This window comes from Balaenoptera ricei, chromosome 6 (assembly GCF_028023285.1).
Source record: "Balaenoptera ricei isolate mBalRic1 chromosome 6, mBalRic1.hap2, whole genome shotgun sequence".
In the NCBI taxonomy this organism is placed as follows: domain Eukaryota; kingdom Metazoa; phylum Chordata; class Mammalia; order Artiodactyla; family Balaenopteridae; genus Balaenoptera; species Balaenoptera ricei.
In genome coordinates, this window is record NC_082644.1 from 95,891,950 (window position 1) to 95,910,817 (window position 18,868).

The window sequence follows — 18,868 nt, forward strand, 5'->3', positions numbered from 1 at the left end:
AGTCTATTTTGTCTGATATGAGAGTTGTTATCCCAGCTTTCTTTTGATTTCCATTTGCATGGAATATCTTTTTCCATCCCCTCACTTTCAGTCTGTATGTGTCCCTAGTCTGAAGTGGGTCTCTTGTAGACAGCATATATATGGGTCTTGTTTTTGTATCCATTCAGCCAGTCTGTGTCTTTTGGTTGGAGCATTTAATCCATTTATGTTTAAGGTAATTCTTGATATGTATGTTCCTATTACCACTTTCTTAAATGTTTTGGGTTTGTTATTGTAGGTCTTTTCCTTCTCTTGTGTTTCCTGCCTAGAGAAGTTCCTTTAGCATTTGTTGTAAAGCTGGTTTGGTGGAGCTGAATTCTCTCAGCTTTTGCTTGTCTGTAAAGGTTTTAATTTCTCCATCACATCTGAATGAGATCCTTGCTGGGTAGAGTAATCTTGGTTGTAGGTTTTTCTCCTTCATCACTTTAAATATGTCCTGCCACTCCCTTCTGGCTTGCAGAGTTTCTGCTGAAAGATCAGCTGTTAGCCTTATGGGGATTCTCTTGTGTGTTACTTGTTGTTTTTCCCTTGCTGCTTTTAATATTTGTTCTTTGTATTTAATTTTTGATAGTTTGATTAATATGTGTCTTGGCGTGTTTTTCCTTGGATTTATCCTGTGTGGGACTCTCTGTGCTTCCTGGACTTGATTAACTATTTCCTTTCCCATATTAGGGAAGTTTTCAACTATAATCTCTTGAAATATTTTCTCAGACCCTTTCTTTTTCTCTTCTTCTTCTGGGACCCCTATAATTCGAATGTTGGTGCACTTAATGTCCCAGAGGTCTCTGAGACTGTCCTCAATTCTTTTCATTCTTTTTTCTTTATTCTGCTCTGCAGTAGTTATTTCCCCTATTTTATCTTCCAGGTCACTTATCTGTTCTTCTGCCTCAGTTATTCTGCTATTGATACCTTCTAGAGAATTTTTAATTTCATTTATTGTGTTGTTCATCTCTGTTTGTTTGCTCTTTAGTTCTTCTAGGTCCTTGTTAAACGTTTCTTGTATTTTCTCCATTCTGTTTCCAAGATTTTGGATCATCTTTACTCTCATTACTCTGAATTCTTGTACAGGTAGACTGCCTATTTCCTCTTCATTTGTTTGGTCTGTTGGGTTTTTGCCTTGCTCCTTCATCTGCTCTGTGTTTCTCTGTCTTCTCATTTTGCTTAACTTACTGTGTTTGGGGTCTCCTTTTCTCAGGCTGCAGGTTCGTAGTTTCTGTTGTTTTTAGTGTCTGTCCCCAGTGGCTAAGTTTGGTTCAGTGGGTTGTGTAGGCTTCCTGGTGGAGGGGACTAGTGCCTGTGTTCTGGTGGATGAGGCTGTATCTTGTCTTTCTGGTCGCAGGTCCACGTGTGGTGGTGTGTTTTGGGGTGTCTGTGACCTTATTATGATTTTAGGCAGCCTCTGTGCTAATGGATGGGGTTGTGTTCCTGTCTTGCTAGTTGTTTGGCATGGGATGTCCAGCACTGGAACTTGCTGGTCGTTGAGTGGAGCTGGGTCTTGGCGTTGAGATGGAGATCTCTGGGAAGTTTTCGTTGTTTGATTTTACGTGGAGCTAGGAGGTCTCTTGTGGATCAGTGTCCTGAACTTGGCTCTCCCACCTCAGTGACACAGCCTTGACGCCTGGCTGGAGCACCAAGAGCCTGTCCTCCATACGGCTCAGAATAAAAGGGAGAAAAGAAAGAATGAAGAAGATAAAATTAAATAAAATAAAGTTATTACAATAAAAAATAAAAAATAATTATTAAGAATAAAAACTTTTTTAAGTAATAAAAAAAAAGGGATAGACAGAACCCTAGGACTAATGGTAAAAGCAAAGCTATACAGATAAAATCACACATAGAAGCATACAGATACACACTCAAAAAAAGAGAAAAAGGGAAAAAAGTATATATATCGTTGCTCCCAAAGTCCATCTCCTCAATTTGGGATGATTCGTTGTCTATTCAGGTATTCCACAGATGCAGGGTACATCAAGTTGATTGTGGAGCTTTAATCCACTGCTCCTGAGCCTGCTGGGAGAAATTTCCCTTTCTCTTCTTTGTTCGAACAGCTCCTGGCAGCTTTGGATTTGGACCCGCCTCTGCGTGTAGGTTGCCTGAGGGCATCTGTTCTTCACTCAGACAGGACGGGATTAAAGGAGCAGCTGATTCATGGGCTCTGGCTCACTCAGGCGGGGGGGTGGGGTGGGAGGGGTGTGGGGGGAAGGGGGGGTGGTAAGGGTGCGGAATGCGGGGCGAGCCTGTGGCGGTAGAGGCCAGCAGGACGTTGCACCAGCCTGAGGTGCACCGTGCGTTCTCCCCCGGGGAAGTTGTCCCTGGATCACGGGACCCTGGCAGTGGCAGGCTGCACAGGCTCCCGGGAGGGGCGGTGTGGAGAGTGACCTGTGCTTGCACACAGCCTTCTTGGTGGCTGCAGTAGCAGCCTTAGTGTCTCATGCCCATCTCTGGGGTTTGCGCTGATAGCTGTGGCCCTTGCCCGTCTCTGGAGCTCCTTTATGTGGCGCTCTTAATCCCCTCTCCTCGTGCACCAGGAAACAAAGAGGCAAGAAAACGTCTCTTGCCTCTTTGGCAGCTCCCGACTTTTTCCCGGACTCCCTCCGGGCCAGCTGTGGCGCACTAGCCCCCTTCAGGCTGTGTTCACGCGGCCAACCCCAGTCCTCTCCTGGGATCCGACCTCTGAAGCCCGAGCCTCAGCTCCCAGCCCCCACCCGTCCCGGCGGGTGAGCAGACAAGCCTCTCGGGCTGGTGAGTGCTGGTCGGTACCGATCCTCTGTGTGGGAATCTCTCCGCTTTGCCCTCCACACCCCTGTTGCTGCGCTCTCCTCCGTGGCTCCGAAGCTCCCCCCTTCCGCCACTGGCAGTCTCCGTCCACAAAGGGGCATCCTAGTGTGTGGAAACCTTTCCTCCTTCACCGCTCTCTCCCACTGGTGCAGGTCCCTTCCCTATTCTTTTGTCTCCGTTTTTTCTTTTTTCTTTTACCCTACCCAGGTACGTGGGGAGTTTCTTGCCTTTTGGGAGGTCTGAGGTCTTTTGCCAGCGTTCAGTAGGTGTTCTGTAGGAGTTGTTCCACATGTAGATGTATTTCTGATGTATTTGTGGGGAGGAAGGTGATCTCCGCGTCTTACTCTTCTGCCATCTTGAAGCTCCTCTCTATTTTTAGTTTTTAAGGCACCTCCATACTGCTCTCTATAGTGGCTGTACCAATTTACATTCCCACCAACAGTGTAGGACGGTTCCTTTTTTGCCACACCCTCTCCAGCATTTATTGTTTGTAGACTTTTTGATGATGGCCATTCTGACTGGTGTGAGATGATACCTCATTGTGGTTTTGATTTGCATTTCTCTGATAATTAGCAATATGGAGCATTTTTTCATATGCCTGTTGGCCATCTGTATGTTCCCTTTGGAGAAATGTCTGTGTAGATCTGCCCATTTTTTGATTGGGTTGTTTGTTTTTCTGATATTGAGCTGTTTGTATATTTTGGAGATGAATCCCTTGTTAGTGCCTCGTTTGCAAATTTCTCTCAGTCCGTAGGTTGTCTTTTTGTTTTGTTTATGGTTTCCTTTGCTGCACAAAAGCTTTTAAGTTTAACATATACACACCGCTATATATAAAAAAGATAACCATCAAGGACCTACTGTATGGAACAGGGAACTATACTCAATACTTTGTAATACCTGTAAGAGAAAAGAATCTGAAAAAGAATACACACACACACGCACACACACATATATATACACACATATATATATATATAAATATGAGAAACTGAGTCACTGTGCTGTACACCTGAAGCTAACATGACATAGTCAACTATACTTCAGTAAAAAAAATAGAAAAAAACCCCTCTATTCCAAATACTTTTTATCTCTAAGAAATATTTCATAACAAGATTTTAGCCTTAAAAAATAGAAAACATCTCTAGTAGAACCCTGAATATTCAGCAGTTCATAAACATTCTTGAACTGTTAAGAAAAATTAAGGGATAAAGGATCAAAAGCCTAATAAATAATTGAAAGAAATCTATCAACAGACAATTCACACAACAAAGATATGATGTCCCTTAAACATATGAAAACGTGACACTCATTTGGGAATATATTAATGAAAATTACACTCAGATACCATTTCTCATCAGATTGGCAAAAATTAAAGTCTGGCTGCATATCCTGTTTAGAGAGAGAATTGGGCACTAACTTTAATGGCAGTTTGTCTAACTCCATAATAAAATTTGTTGGTATTTTTATTGAGATTGTATTCAGTTTATAAATTAACTTAGGGTGGTAGTTATATTACATAGGGACAAAAGCATAGAGTGAGACAGGAGAGAGGACAGAGTCATGAGGTTTTCTAATATTTAGAGAAGGAATATCCAGAATGAGAAATGGGAAAGAAGCTGCTAGAAACCAGGAGATGGTATTAAGAAGGATGGACTGGTCAGTTATGCTGCATGCTGTTGAGAGGTGTATTCAGATAGTAGAGTATTTTGTTGAACACATGAATGAGGGACAATGGTATTAGGCCCTTTCGGGGGATACAATTGGACATGTAAACTTTGAATAAGACACTGTCTTCAAGATGTTATTGTCTAAAAAGAAATATGAGGCATCGTACTTTTAAACTTACAAGGATACGGACTAAGTTTGTTTTATTCATCAGTGTATCCCTAGCATTGTGTCTGGTGCATGTAGTAGATTTTTAATATATATTTGTTGACTGATAAATGACTAAAATGCTCTTTCATAGGTGTCTCTATATTTAATTCTCTCATACTTATTTATCTAAGACTGTACTACCAGATGAACAGTTTATTTAACCAACTTATTGAAGAGATTTATAAAAATGAAGATCTGAAGATTTATTTGACAGTCATTCAGGTTAATAATTATTAATGTCTGAGTGAGTGATATCACCAATGAAGAAAGCATAGAGTAACCAGAAAACCAGGCTGAATATGCCATGTACCAGAAGTTAATTATAGGGCAAAGTGATTTTCATTGGAGGGCACTGGGGGAGGTTTAATGGAGTAGACACTTTGCAGTTGCCCTGCAAAGGATTGTTTGGATTTGGGCAGATGGAGGCAGGAAGAAGTATGTTCTGGGTGGAGAGAAAGATTAATTATGCAAATTTTGCTTATATAGATATATTGTAATAGTCTTTGAATTATTCATATGAGGTAGAAGTATTTTCATTCATTATACTCTCATTGCTATGCACTATAGAGGATTTAAATTACATGAGTACTGTTTGTGCCTTTGAGGAACTTATATTTTAGGTCACATTTTTCTGGGCATATTTTGAAATCATATAACATGAGATATTATATAAAGAATATGCCAAAGCAATCTTGAGAAAGAAAAATGGAACTGGAGGAATCAGGCGCCCTGACTTCAGACTATACTACAAAGCTACAGTAATCAAGACAGTATGGTACTGACACAAAAACAGAAATATAGATCAATGGAACAGGATAGAAAGCCCAGAGATAAACCTAGGCTTAAACCTAAATGTAAGGCCTGACACTATAAAACTCTTAGAGGAAAACATAGGCAGAACACTGTATGACATAAATCACAGCAAGATCCTTTTTGACTCACCTCCTAGAGAAATGGAAATAAAAAAAAAATAAACAAATGGGACCTAATGAAACTTAAAAGCTTTTGCACAGCAAAGGAAACCATAAACAAGACGAAAAGACAGCCGTCAGAATGAGAGAAAATATTTGCAAATGAAGCAGCTGACGAAGGATTAATCTCCAAAATATACAAGCAGCTCATGCAGCTCAATATCAAAAAAACAAACAACCCAACCCCAAAATGGGCAGAAGACCTAAACAGACATTTCTCCAAAGAAGATATACAGATTGCCAGCAAACACATGAAAGGATGCTCAACATCACTAATCATTAGAGAAATGCTAATCAAAACTACAATGAGGTATCACCTCACACCTGTCAGAATGGCCATCATCAAAAAATCTACACACAATAAATGCTGGAGAGGGTGTGGAGAAAAGGGAACCCTCTTGCACTGTTGGTGGGAATGTAAATTGATACAGCCACTATGGAGAACAGTATGGAGGTTCCTTAAAAAACTAAAGATAGAACTATCATATGACCTGCAATCTGACTACTGAGCATATACCCTGAGAAAACCATAATTCAAAAAGAGACATGTGCCACGATGTTCATTGCAGCACTATTTACAATAGCCAGGACATGGAAGCAACCTAAGTGTCCATCGACAGATGAATGGATAAAGAAGATGTGGCACATATATACAATGGAATATTACTCAGCCATAAAAAGAAACGAAATTGAGGTATTTGTAGTGAGGTGGATGGACCTAGAGTCTGTCATATAGAGTGAAGTAAGTCAGAAAGAGAAAAACAAATACCGTATGCTAACACATATATATGGAATCTAAAAAAAAATGGTTCTGAAGAACCTAGGGGCAGGACAGGAATAAAGACCCAGACATAGAGAATGGACTTAAGGACACGGGGATGGGGAAGGGTAAGCTGGGACGAAGTGAGAGAGTGGCATGGACATATATACACTACCAAATGTAAAATAGATAGCTAGTGGGAAGCAGCCACATAGCACAGGGAGATCACCTCGGTGCTTTGTGACCACCTAGAGAGGTGGGATAGGGAGGATGGGAGGGAGATGCAAGAGAGGGGGATATGGGGATATTAAGTATATGTATAGCTGATTCACTTTGTTATACAGCAGAAACTAACACAACAATGTAAAGCAATTATACTCCAATAAAGATGTTAAAAAAAAAAAAGAATGTGGCAGAGCACAAACAATTTCTTTACTGGAATTAATTTGTATTTTAGGATATGTTTAAATATCAGATTAGGGCTTCTACATTCTTTGGTTTACTTCCCTTTTTAAGCAAGAGACTATGAAGTCAAATGCTGTTTAATTTAGGTAATATGCTTTTTCTTTTAATAGTTTGCTAAATAGGGAGAGAGTTTTATATTTTATTTATAGAAGAATAAGGGTTCATTCCATTTGTCACCATTATATTTGTGTCACCTTATTGAATTAAGCCCTAAGAAGAGGCTGAATTCACAGAAATCCATCCATGTACCTCATAAGTCTATCTCAGCAGTAATTTATGATGCCAGCAGTACTCCTTAGCTGAGTGATGAGTCTACTGGGAGTGGAGATTCTATTAAAACTCGACTTTGAAAAATACTTAGTATAGTTCATGTTCTCAGGAAGTACTTTAGATCCTGACACTCATCTCTTTTGGATTTTGTAAAAAGACATTGCTGTTTTCCTGACAGTGGACCATTGTTTGACCTGAATTCTTTTGTTTTTTGTTGGCCGTCCATGAAGTCAAGCTATGACCAGGATAATTAATGCCAATACACCTCACTGTAACTATTTATTCTAAAGAATAATTTAATCTAAAGAAATTCTTCTTAGATATTAACCAGTAATGGTATAAACTTGGAGGTCAACATTATATTTGTACTCTTCTCATTCTATATTCTCTCCAGGTGATTACATTCTAATTCATGCCTTTACCTTTTACTTGTATGGTAACGACTTCCAAATCCATATCCCTTACTTAATGTTTCTGGGCAAACCTCCATTACTGCCCTTACTCTTTATGGTTTTGTAATTACTGATTTACTTGGCTGTCTCTGGCTAGTCTGTAAGATTTTTGAGGGCAGGGATTACAGTCAACATTGTTTTGGCAGCCAGGTGTAACGCACAAGCAGATTATTTTAATCCTGTGGATTTTAGGCTTTGTTAGTGCTATTCTGTTTCAGATTTGCCTTTCTAGAATGTGACCCTTTTGGGGTCTCAATTTAAGCCCGAGGTGTACCCCTGGGCAGGTCCACCTTGCCTGGCTTTGAACTCCAACCTGTCTTCCCAGAACCAAGCAGTGGGCTGCTCAGCTCTTTGGCCTCCCAGCTGTTGTTCTCTGCTAGGTTTTTGAAATCTGTTTCTATGTTTGCAGTTTAGCATTGGTAAACTCCTCCAGCACAGACTACACATGGACTTGGGGGCTTACTTAATGTGGTTCACTCCTCTTTGAGCTGTTATTGCTCTCAAGTGCTAGACGCTTTGGCCTTCTCAGACTCCAGCCTCTGTCTCTTTAACCCATTTGGGACTTCTGCATTTCATTTCCCTATGCTGTGAATTGACACATGTCCTTAAAAGAAAAAGCCAGGATAAATGTGGAGTTCACTTTGTTCAACTTCCTTTCTTTTAGGGATCATAACCCCACCAGGTTATACCTGTATTGGTTGTTCTCCAGTGTCTTTTTACAGTTGTTTTATGTATTTGTGTCTTTTATATTGATTTTGTTGAGATACTGAGTCTGATATAAGCTCTTTAGTCATAGCTGGCCTGTAGTTTATGTGCATGCATTAAAAAAAGGTTTATTTGTTATTTGTTTATTTTTATTGTGGTCAAATTGGCATAACAAAATCAGCTGTTTATACAATTCAGTGGTATTTAGTACATTCACAATGCTGTGTGCATGCATTTTTAAATTTATATAAATGATAGTACGTTATAGCATTTGTTCTTCGTCTCATTTTCACCTAACAATATATTTGAAGAATTTTTCCATATAACTTTACAATTTATTATTTTTAACAATTACACAGTATACATTTCACTTATCCATTCCTCTTGTGATAGACACCCACTTTGTCTCCAACTCCCCACTACCTAGACTATATTGCAGATAATAAGAATTTACTCTTGTTTCCATTGTCCTCAGGAAAGCTGATTATGTAGGGACCTCCTGTGAAAATTTAATTCCAAAAATATCTAGTTTGATTCATTATCTGAGATCTGCTGGAGGAATTGCCCCTTGGAAATTTATGGGCTTTTGGGAACCATTCTAGTCCATAACGTTGTCCCAGATTCATTTTGGCACCAGTATGATTTCTTGAGCAAATCTAAACATCTCTGAACACTATACATTTTGCCAGATAAAAGATTGGGTAGCACTCCATTCTATCTCTCAGTGTCTCAGTTGCTTATATATATTAATATATATGGAAAAAATTGGATGGCTAGAGACTTACTATAGTCCCTCATACTGGCAGGATTCTACAATTTACTGGAAGTCTGTGACTTTAGATAATGATAAACTGCAGTGTATTTAGTGATCAGACTCAAAATCTGAGTGTTCCAAACTGCTTAACCACTTATTAGCTCTGTGACTTTGAGCAAGTTACTTAACCTGTCAAAACCTCAGTTCCACCTCTCTATGATGAGAGTAATAATAGAGTAGTTTTTGGATTACATTTAAAGAGAATAAGGTAATACAAAACACTTATCACAGTTCTGGCACATGTTAAGTGCATAGTAATAATAGGTATTCTTGGTCATTTGGTGTAGACTGTAAATGATATTTTATCTTCTTATTTCCTTTCAATACTAAATGTATTTTTTTGCTTATGCTGCTCATTTGGCACTCAAAAATGTGGTATTTTGTATTATTGTTAATGAGTTATGTTCTTTTCCATTAATTAAGTGTAAACTTATAGAGAACAGATTTTTTTTTCCAGAACCTAACTTAATTTGCTTCTGCTGAAGATTAAATTAAGAATGCATATTGAACACAGTGAGAACTTCAACAAAGAAAATAGGAAATATAAGAAAGTACTAGATAGAAGTCACAGAGCTGAAGAATATTATAACTGAACTAAAAAATTTACTAGGGGGGTTCAACAGCAGACTAGAAGAAGCAAAAAGGATCAGTGAACTTGAAGACCAGGCAGTGGAACTCACCCAATCATAGCTGCAAAAAGGAAAAAGAATGAAAGAAAGTGAAGATAGCTTAAGGAATTTACGGGACAACATCAGGAGGACTGACATTCACATAACAGGGCTCTCAGAAGGAAAGAGGAGAGAGAAAGGGGCAGAAAAATTATTTGAAGAAAGAATGGCTGAAAACTTCCCTAATCTGGGGGAAGGAAACAAACATGCAGATCCAGAAGCCCAGAGAGTTCCACATAAGGGGACCCCAAAGAGATCCCACCAAGACACATGATAGTTAAAATGTCAAAAGTTTAAGACAAAGAGAGATTCTTAAAAGTAGCAATGGAAAAACAGTGTGTTATGTATAAAGGAACCCCCATAAGACTATGAGCAGATATTTCCAGTAGAAACTTTGCAGGCCAGAATGGAGTGGCATGATATATTCAAAGCACTGAAAGAAAAAAACTCCCAACCTAAATTACTCCACCTGGCAGTTACATCCAGAATTAGAGGAGAGAGAAAGAATTTTTCCAGACAAGCAAAAGCTAGAGCTTATCACCACTAAATTGACCTTACACAAAATATTAAAGGGACTTCTTTAGGCTGAAAGGAAAGGATGCTAATTAGTAACAAGAAAACATATGACAATATAAATCTCACTGGTAAGGGTTAATATATAGTAAAGGTAGTGGATTAATCACTTATAAAGTTAGTATGAATGTTAAAAGACAAAAGTAGTAAAAATAACTAACTATAATAATTAAGGGATACACACAAGATAAAAAGATGTAAAATGTAACATCAAAAACAAAAAACATTGAGGGGGAGAGTAAAAATATAGAACATTAAAATGCATTTATACTTAAGTTATTATCAACTTAAAATAGACTGTCACTAACATAAATTGTTATATGAAAATATGATAACTACAGAGCAAAAACCTGTAGTATGTACACAAAAGATAACAAGAAAGTAATCTAAGCATACCACTAGAGAAAGTCATCAAGCCATAATGGAAGTGAGCAAGGGAAGAAGAAAGGACCAGAGAGGAACAACAAAACAGCCAGAAAACAATTAACAAAATGACAGTAAGTACATACTTGTTAATTACTTTAAATGTAAATTGACTGAATTCTCTATTCGGAAGACATAGAGTAGCTGAATAGATAAAAAAAATAAGACCCATCTATATGCTGCCTGCAAGAGACTCACTGCAGATGTGAGGAGAGAAATAGACTGAAAGTGAAGGGATGGAAAAATATATTCCATGCAAATGGAAACGCAAAGAAAGTTGGGATAGCTATACTTATATCAAACAAAATAGACTTTAAAACAAAGACTAATTAGAAAGAAGGGCATTACATAATGATAAAGGGGTCATTTCTAATAAGAGTATATATAACATTTGCAAATATTTATGTACCAACATAAATATATAAAGCAAATATTAACAGACCTAAAGAGAGAAATAGCAAAACAATAATAGTAGGGGACTTATTGAAGTCCCCTCATTTACAACAATGGATAGATCACTAGACAGAGAATCAAGAAGGAAACATTGCCCCAAGGACATATTAGACTAGGTAGACTTAACTAAAGATATAGACAGGACATTCCATCCAAAAGCAACAGAATACATATTCTTCTCAAACACACGTGGAATATTCTCCAGGATTCATCATATGTTAGATCATAAAACAAGTCTTAATAAATTTAAGATGAAAACCATATCAAGAATCTTTTCCAGCTAGAATAGTATGAAACTGGAAATTGTTTACTAGGAAGAAAACTGGAAAAATCACAAACATGTGGGAATTAAACATAATGCTATAGAACGACCAGTGGGTCAGTGAAGAAATAACAGAGAAATCAAAAAAATACCTTGAGACAAAAATGGAAATACAACATTCCAATCTTATGGGATGCAGCAAAAGTAGTTTTAAGAGGGAAGTTCATAGCAATAAATGCCTACCTCAAGAAATGAGAAAAATCTCAAATAACCTAACTTTATACCTTAAGGAACTAGAAAAAGAACAAATGAAGCCCAAAGTTAATGGAAGGAAGGAAATAACATAGAGCAGAAATAAATGAAATACAGACTAAAAGGACAATAGAAAAGACCAAACTAAGAGTTGGTTCTTTGAAAAGATAAACAAAATTAACAAATCCTTAGTTAGACTCACCAAGAAAGAAAACGAGATAACTCAAGTGGATAAAATCAGAAATGAAAGAGGAGACGTTACAACTGATACCACGAAAATACAAGGGATTGAGACTGCTATGAACACTTATATGCCAACAACGTGGACAACCTAGAAGAAATGGACATATTTCTAGAAACATACAACCTGTCAAGACTGAATCACAAAGAAATAGAAAATCTGAACAGACCAGTTACCAGTAAGGAGATTGTATCAGTGATCAGTAACCTCCCAATAAATAAAAATCCAGGACCAGACAGTTTTGCTGGTGAATTCTACCAAACATTACAAGAATTAATACCAATCCTTCTCAAACTCTTACAAAAATAAAAGATGAGGGAATGCTTCCAAACTCATTTTACAAGGCCAACATTACCATGAAACCAAAACCAGACAAGGATGCCAGAAGAAAAGAAAATTATGGGACAATATCCCTGATGGGCATAGATGCAAAAACCCCCAACAAAATATTAGCAAACTAAATTCAACAATACATTAAAAAGATTATACATTGTGATCAAGTGGGATTGATTCCAGGGATGCAAGGATGGTTCATCATCTGCAAATCAATCAGTGTGATATATCACATTAACAAAATGAAGGATAAAAATCATATAATCTCAATAGATGCAGAAAAAGCATTTGACAGAATTCAGCATCCATTTACAATAAAAACTCTTAACAAAGTGGGTGTAGAGGAAATGTACCTCAACATAATAGAGGCTATATATGACAAGCCCACAGCTAACATCATAGCCAGGGCATTATGCCTGGTGAAAAAAATGAGACAAAGACAAATGCAGTATGATCTCATTTATGTGTGGAATCTAAAATTAAAAAAAACGCAAGCTCATAGATAGAACAGATTAGTGGTTGCCAGAAATGGAGTGGGGGGGGGCGCAGTGACGAGGCTTGGTGAAATGGGTTAAAAGGAGTCAAAAAGTTCAAACTTCCAGTTATAAACAAATAAGTCAACAGTGTGTAACGTATAGCATGGTAACTGTTGTAATACTGTATTGCATATTTGAAAGTTGCTAAGAGAGTAGATCTTAAAAATTCTCATCACATAAAAAAATTTTTGTGTGCTGTGTATGGTGACGGATGTTAACTAGACTTATTGTGGTGGTTATTTCGTAATATATGCAGATATCAAATCATTTTGTACACCTGAAACTAGTATAATGTTATATGTCAATTATACCTCAATAAAAAAAAAGCATTTTGAATCTTTTCTTCTTTTTCACTTTCCCCTCTCAGTTTTAGGAAACAGAAAACATTTGTATTTAAATTCAAAATTGAACTTTTTTTTTTCAGATAACCATGATGATTACAGAGACTGCTGTTATGCCTTTTGCTTGTTTTGAGGATACATTGAATCGGATCCTGTTTGGCTGGCAGCAGCAGTTTTCATCATGTGAAAAGAGAAGTGAAACAAAATCGTCTCTCAATGGTACTGGTTCATCGACCTCAAAACCTATAGCTGATGCTTCAGATAAAGTTCAAAAGAAACATACTAAGAAGACTGAGTAAATTTACTTGATGAGCTTTAGAAGGCAAAAAATTTTCTTTTTCTTATCTACCTGTCAGATTGTGATAAATATTTCTATGTAAATGATGTAAAATAAAGATTATATATAAGGATTGGAGGTGACAAAAAGAAAGAACTTTTTCTGAGGGAGACTGTCCCTTTCTGGATTGAAATTTCCTGAGTGTTATGAGTGTATCACGTGAAATGGTTTTTCTAAGTTATATATAAAAGAGTCTATTGTGATTTTTAAAATAGTTTTATATTGATAAAAGGCTAGTGTTTTTGAATGTTAGAAAAAGTAAACCTACTGTCATTGCAAAATAACAAAAATTAAAGTTTTATTGTTTAATCTAGATATTTTCATGTTTTTTATTTGAATCTATTTGAGCTTTAGTTTAGCAAAATTAAACTTTTATTACACATTACCATTATAATTCTTAGATATGGAAAACAATTCCTGTTTAATTTTGAGTACTAGGAAAAGTAAACTTTACTTAAGTCACTTTATATTATGAATGAAAATAAATCATTAGCTTATATTTCAGAAATAAACATTGTATATTTTGCCCACATTAAATAGAAATATCTGAAATTTTAATTTTTTTCTAGTAGTATTTTTCAGTGAGAGCAGAGTATTATTAGTCTTAATCTTAAGTGTGTTTCATGCCTTGTTTAAACTATTTCTTTTTTCTAAAAAGAAAATCAGGGGTATAGTTTTTAATAAGTTACTAAGTCCATGTTCTGCTTTGCAAGTTTTGAGGAGCTTATTTTTTTCTCTCTCCTTAAAACACATTTGTTTTAACTGTAGGAGAAATTATTCTTCTCAGCATTTCATATATTCTTAAGTATTATTTCAATTTAAAAATTTCACCTTTGTCTTCTTTTTAATGGGTACTTTTCAATTTTCTAGTTGAATGTCTCTTACTAGTTTACACAGGTTATATTTTAATGTACATGTACATATATTTCTAGTTTTATTTTAAATTAAAACTAGTTACCCTTATGTAAAAATGCTCAGCTCTAATGAGAATTGTCCTCGGGCATTTGATAACAACCACCTAATTAAGAAGAAACAAACTAAAATCTTGTATGGTAGTAGTCTATTTGAATGAAGAATGATGAAGTGAAATTTGGTACCTTATTGGCAAAAATAATTAAAAGAAGAAGAAAAGGTACTAAATAATGTTAGATTTTCCTATTTTATTTTGTAGTTTAAAAGCCCAGTTATAATTTTAAAATTTGTGACTGACATGATTTCTTCTACCAAGACCATGAGCCTGCAAAAAGTTAGTATGTATCAGGCATCTTTGGCTGGTATAGAACTACTCAAATCATATTCAAGTTAGAAGTCTTGATTTTTAAAAATTTTAACAAATATAAACACCAGCAGGGATTATACTTTTGTTAAAAAAATTTTTTGTGGGGGGAGGACCTTTGATAGCCTTGGGATGCTAAGGAGTTTATTTTTAATATTCTGACAGAAGGCATTGAGTATTTAAGAGTTCTGTATTGCATGTGACACTCTTGTAGTTAACATGTTGCTAATTACTGACTTAGTTTTGAAGTTTGGGTTTAACTGTAGTTGAAATGTTAGGAATCTTATTTTACACTTGTATTAAAGACCAGTTTATTAAAATAAGTTATTTAGCACCAATGGAATATTTTATCATTTTTATGTTTTTTCTATTTTTCTTGATTTAGGAGTTTATAACTCCTTTGGCCTTTCGACTGATATATGGTATATAATCAATGATTGCTGTCCGAAAGAGATGTACAACCTTTATTGAAGAAACTTTATTAATCTGTGCAAGTAGCCTATAACCTTTAATTCAAGGTTTTTAGGAAAAAGCTGTACTGGAGGACATGGCTTAGGTTTGAAACCTCCCACCCTTCATCTATTCATGCTGCCTGCAGAGACTTGACTGGATTTGCGAAGCAGATTATTAGACTCCTTACCCAACCTGTAGCATGAATGAAGCCTGTGGGCCTGCTTCACACAGTCATAGATGGCACTGAGAAAGTCAAGATCTGGTAGGTCTCGTTAAATAAAAGGAGACAAGAAGGTGGCAAGAACATGGGCTGGCTAACTCAGTGATCTCACCCTCTAGTAAAATATGGCCAAATTAATATCAAACTCTGATTTATCAGATTAGTCACTCTTCCTTGCTGAGTGTGCAAGGGCTGGAGAGGGACCAGATAATGTAGAGTGAGTGGATTTCAGTGGAAATTCCAGGTTTCCTGTAGGCAGAGACCAAAAAGTGGAGAGAATAGGGGAGACGTTCCCTCTGTAGTGTATTTTTTTGCTCTTATTCCTGTAAGGCCTACATCATTCCATTAAAATCTACCTCAGATCACAAGTTGATTGCAATTGAGTGATACGTTAGAAATGGAGTAACGTGTACAAGAATACCCTCTCTCCCCCACTGCTTTCTTGGTGTTTACATTTTACTGGTGGTGAGACATACAATAAGCAAACAGATGTGTTCTTGTGGTAATACTAAAGGTTATGAATATATATTAAGCAGGACACAAGGATAGAAAGTGAGAACTGGGGGTACTTGTTAATTAGGAGTTAGAAAAGGCCTTTCTGTTAAAATTGTATTTTACCAGAGACCTGAAGGAAGTGGGTGGGGCAGGCCGGGCAGACATCTGTGTTAAGTGCAAGGGTCATTCTGTTTCTTCATATACTTGACTTAGATTATGTACTTTTTTCCAAAAATTACTCAATTTCTTTTTCTTATTTAGTACAGTTTCACACTTGTAGTTTTTAACAGACGTGTTTCTTTGATAGAATTTATTTTTGTTTCTACAGTTTGTTCTTTTTTTAAGGTAAATTTCACATACAATGAAATGCATAAGTTGTAAGTGTATATTTAAAGAGTTGGCAAATACATACAACCATACAGCCTGAAGTCCTATCAAGAGATAGAAAACATTGCCAGTGCCTCAGGAAATTCCTTTCTAGTTAATTCACACCCTCCCCCCCAACTGAATAGAAATAAAATCATGCAATATATTCTCTTCGGCGTAAGACTTCTTTCAAACGACATAATGTTTTTGAAATTTATCTTGTTGTATTTATCAGTAGTTCATTCCTTTTTAATTGCTTGGTAGCATTGTACTATATGAATATGTTGCAGTGTGTTTATCGTATTGATGCACATCAGGGCGTTTCTAGTTTGGGATATTCTGAATAAGCTACTATGAATATTTTTGTACAGTTCTTTTGGGGAACGTATGTTTTTTTATTTCTCTTGAGCAAATACCTAGGAGTAGAATTATGTTTAGTTGTAAAAAAACCACTAGACCTCTTTTCCAAAGTGTTTGTACCATTTTATACTTCACAACAATGTATGAGAGTTCCAGTTGCTCTACATTCTTATCAAGGATTTTTGTTGTCAAGCATTTTAATTTTGTCCATTTTCAATGGGTGGTTTGTAGTTTTTAAGGTTTTAATTTGCATTTCCCTAATGATTAGTGGTGTAGAGCACTTTTTTGTTTGTGTTCTTATTGGCCATTTGTGTATCTCCCTCAGTAAAGTGTCTCTTCAGACCTTTGCCCATATTATATTGGATTTGTCTTTTTATTATTAAGTAGTAGGAGTTCTTCATGTATCTTGGATATCCATTCTTTGTTAAATAGGTGTTTTGTACATATTTTCTTTCTGGGCTGTGGACTACCTCTTCATTTTTATAATGATGTCGTTTAATGAGCACACATTTTTCATTTCAAAGAAGTCTAATTTCCCAGGATTTTATTTTACAGTTATTGTTTTCTGTGTCTTAAGAAACCTTTTCCTACCTCCAAGTCATAAATATATTTGCCTATCAAGGAACCCCAAATAAAGGAGTGCCTAGTTTTATTCTGAGAAACACTTAAAAGAGAAACACTTTATGCTACTATGTAAAGTAGTGATTATGTTACTCAGCAAGTCACTCAGGCCTAATTTATTGTTCTGCTTCTCAAAAAATCACTGCACATCTTATATATGTGGTCATTTTTTCTGTGCTTGTGCTAAAGGTAATACATTATAGGAGTTGAAGACTTTTTTTAATGTATGTCTATTTAGGGAGTTTATGTAGGCTTGTCCTTGGTTTTATCACAACTCTGATGTTTAAAAGAGATGGTGAATAAGAACGTGACAACAAAATATATTTAGAACGAAATAAAAAATCTTCTAAGCTCAGTCTAGGTGTGGGATTGGTTGGGAAGGTAGTGGTCCATATTGAAATATATAATCCAAGTGCATCTTTGTGGTGACAAAATGTGGACCAGTGATCTGGTATGAAAATGAGTACAGCTTAATTTACATGGCTCACTGTCCGATATTCTGTGACAATACAAAGTGGCACACTGAATTGAAGTTGAAAACTATTGCTTTCTTCCTACATTTGATAAAGAGAATTAAGATTTAATTGGGATAAAAAAATAAGCAGTTTGTATGGTGGGATTATGGTTTGCTCTGGGGAAGAGGAAGTGGGGGACTCCTGCCAGACAAAGTAACTTCAGATGTATTTTTTACCCCTGTAGAGTTGTATTAGTAAAGAGAATGAAGTTGATAGTGAATATTTGTATTTTTATAAATATTTTGTGTAATGTAAAGTTTGACTTAAAAATTCAGTCTAATCTCAGTAAAAGTAGACTGTAGACTGAAACCTTTCTTGAGAATAATACGAAGTGAAAGGAATAGGGTACAGTGGCTGATAAGCAACGTTGTTTTATTGACATCTTAATGAGATGTGAGAAGAAGTACATAATATCTTGATTAGATTTGCAAAGGACATTCGGTATAATGAAAGCCTGTGTAAGTGACAGGAAAAATTCAAAGGACTAATGGTATGCTTGGAAAATGATTCAATTTATTCAGTTAAAAAATGTTGAATTATACAGCTGGGGAGAATTATATAAGGCCCAAACCTAAGGAAAAATGCATGCATTTTGTAAAAATATGAATAACAAAAATTAATGAAACATTAGCATGTTGTAGTCTTTATTTTGAGCAGCTGATATTTTGGGGGTTATATTACTGAGAAAGAGAGCAATTCATGTTAGAGGACACATTGCTGTCTTTGCCATGACCTTAAAGGACTGTTTTGAAAATAAGATAATGTATATGAAAATGTGTTTGAAACATTATTTTACAAAGAAGAGTCTAGTTAATTTACAGATAAAACCAGAGTTCTGCAGTTTGGAGTGAAGAAGAATGTGCCCCAGTCATTTCTTATGTATAAGATTTAAATACCACAAGCCAGTAAGACAGGAATTTCAGAAGTCTACTCTCCTCATTACACTGTTACTGTGTTTTATTTTATTGTTATGCTGTGGTGATATAATGGTATTATTATGGAGGAGCTGAGTCA

At 36.1% G+C, this 18,868-nt stretch overlaps 1 protein-coding gene across 2 annotated transcripts in view; it reads left to right on the top strand.

Annotated features, from left to right (window-relative positions):
- The window catches only part of TMEM38B (transmembrane protein 38B), a 70,044-nt gene extending 56,216 nt beyond the window's left edge, over positions 1-13,828 (top strand). For both annotated transcript variants that reach the window (XM_059926521.1, XM_059926522.1), the window contains one exon: positions 13,295-13,828. In XM_059926521.1, the coding sequence (XP_059782504.1) occupies positions 13,295-13,510 (216 nt within the window). In that variant the 3' untranslated portion in view covers positions 13,511-13,828. The remainder of the gene's footprint in view (positions 1-13,294) is intronic.
- Positions 13,829-18,868: the final 5,040 nt, after the last annotated feature.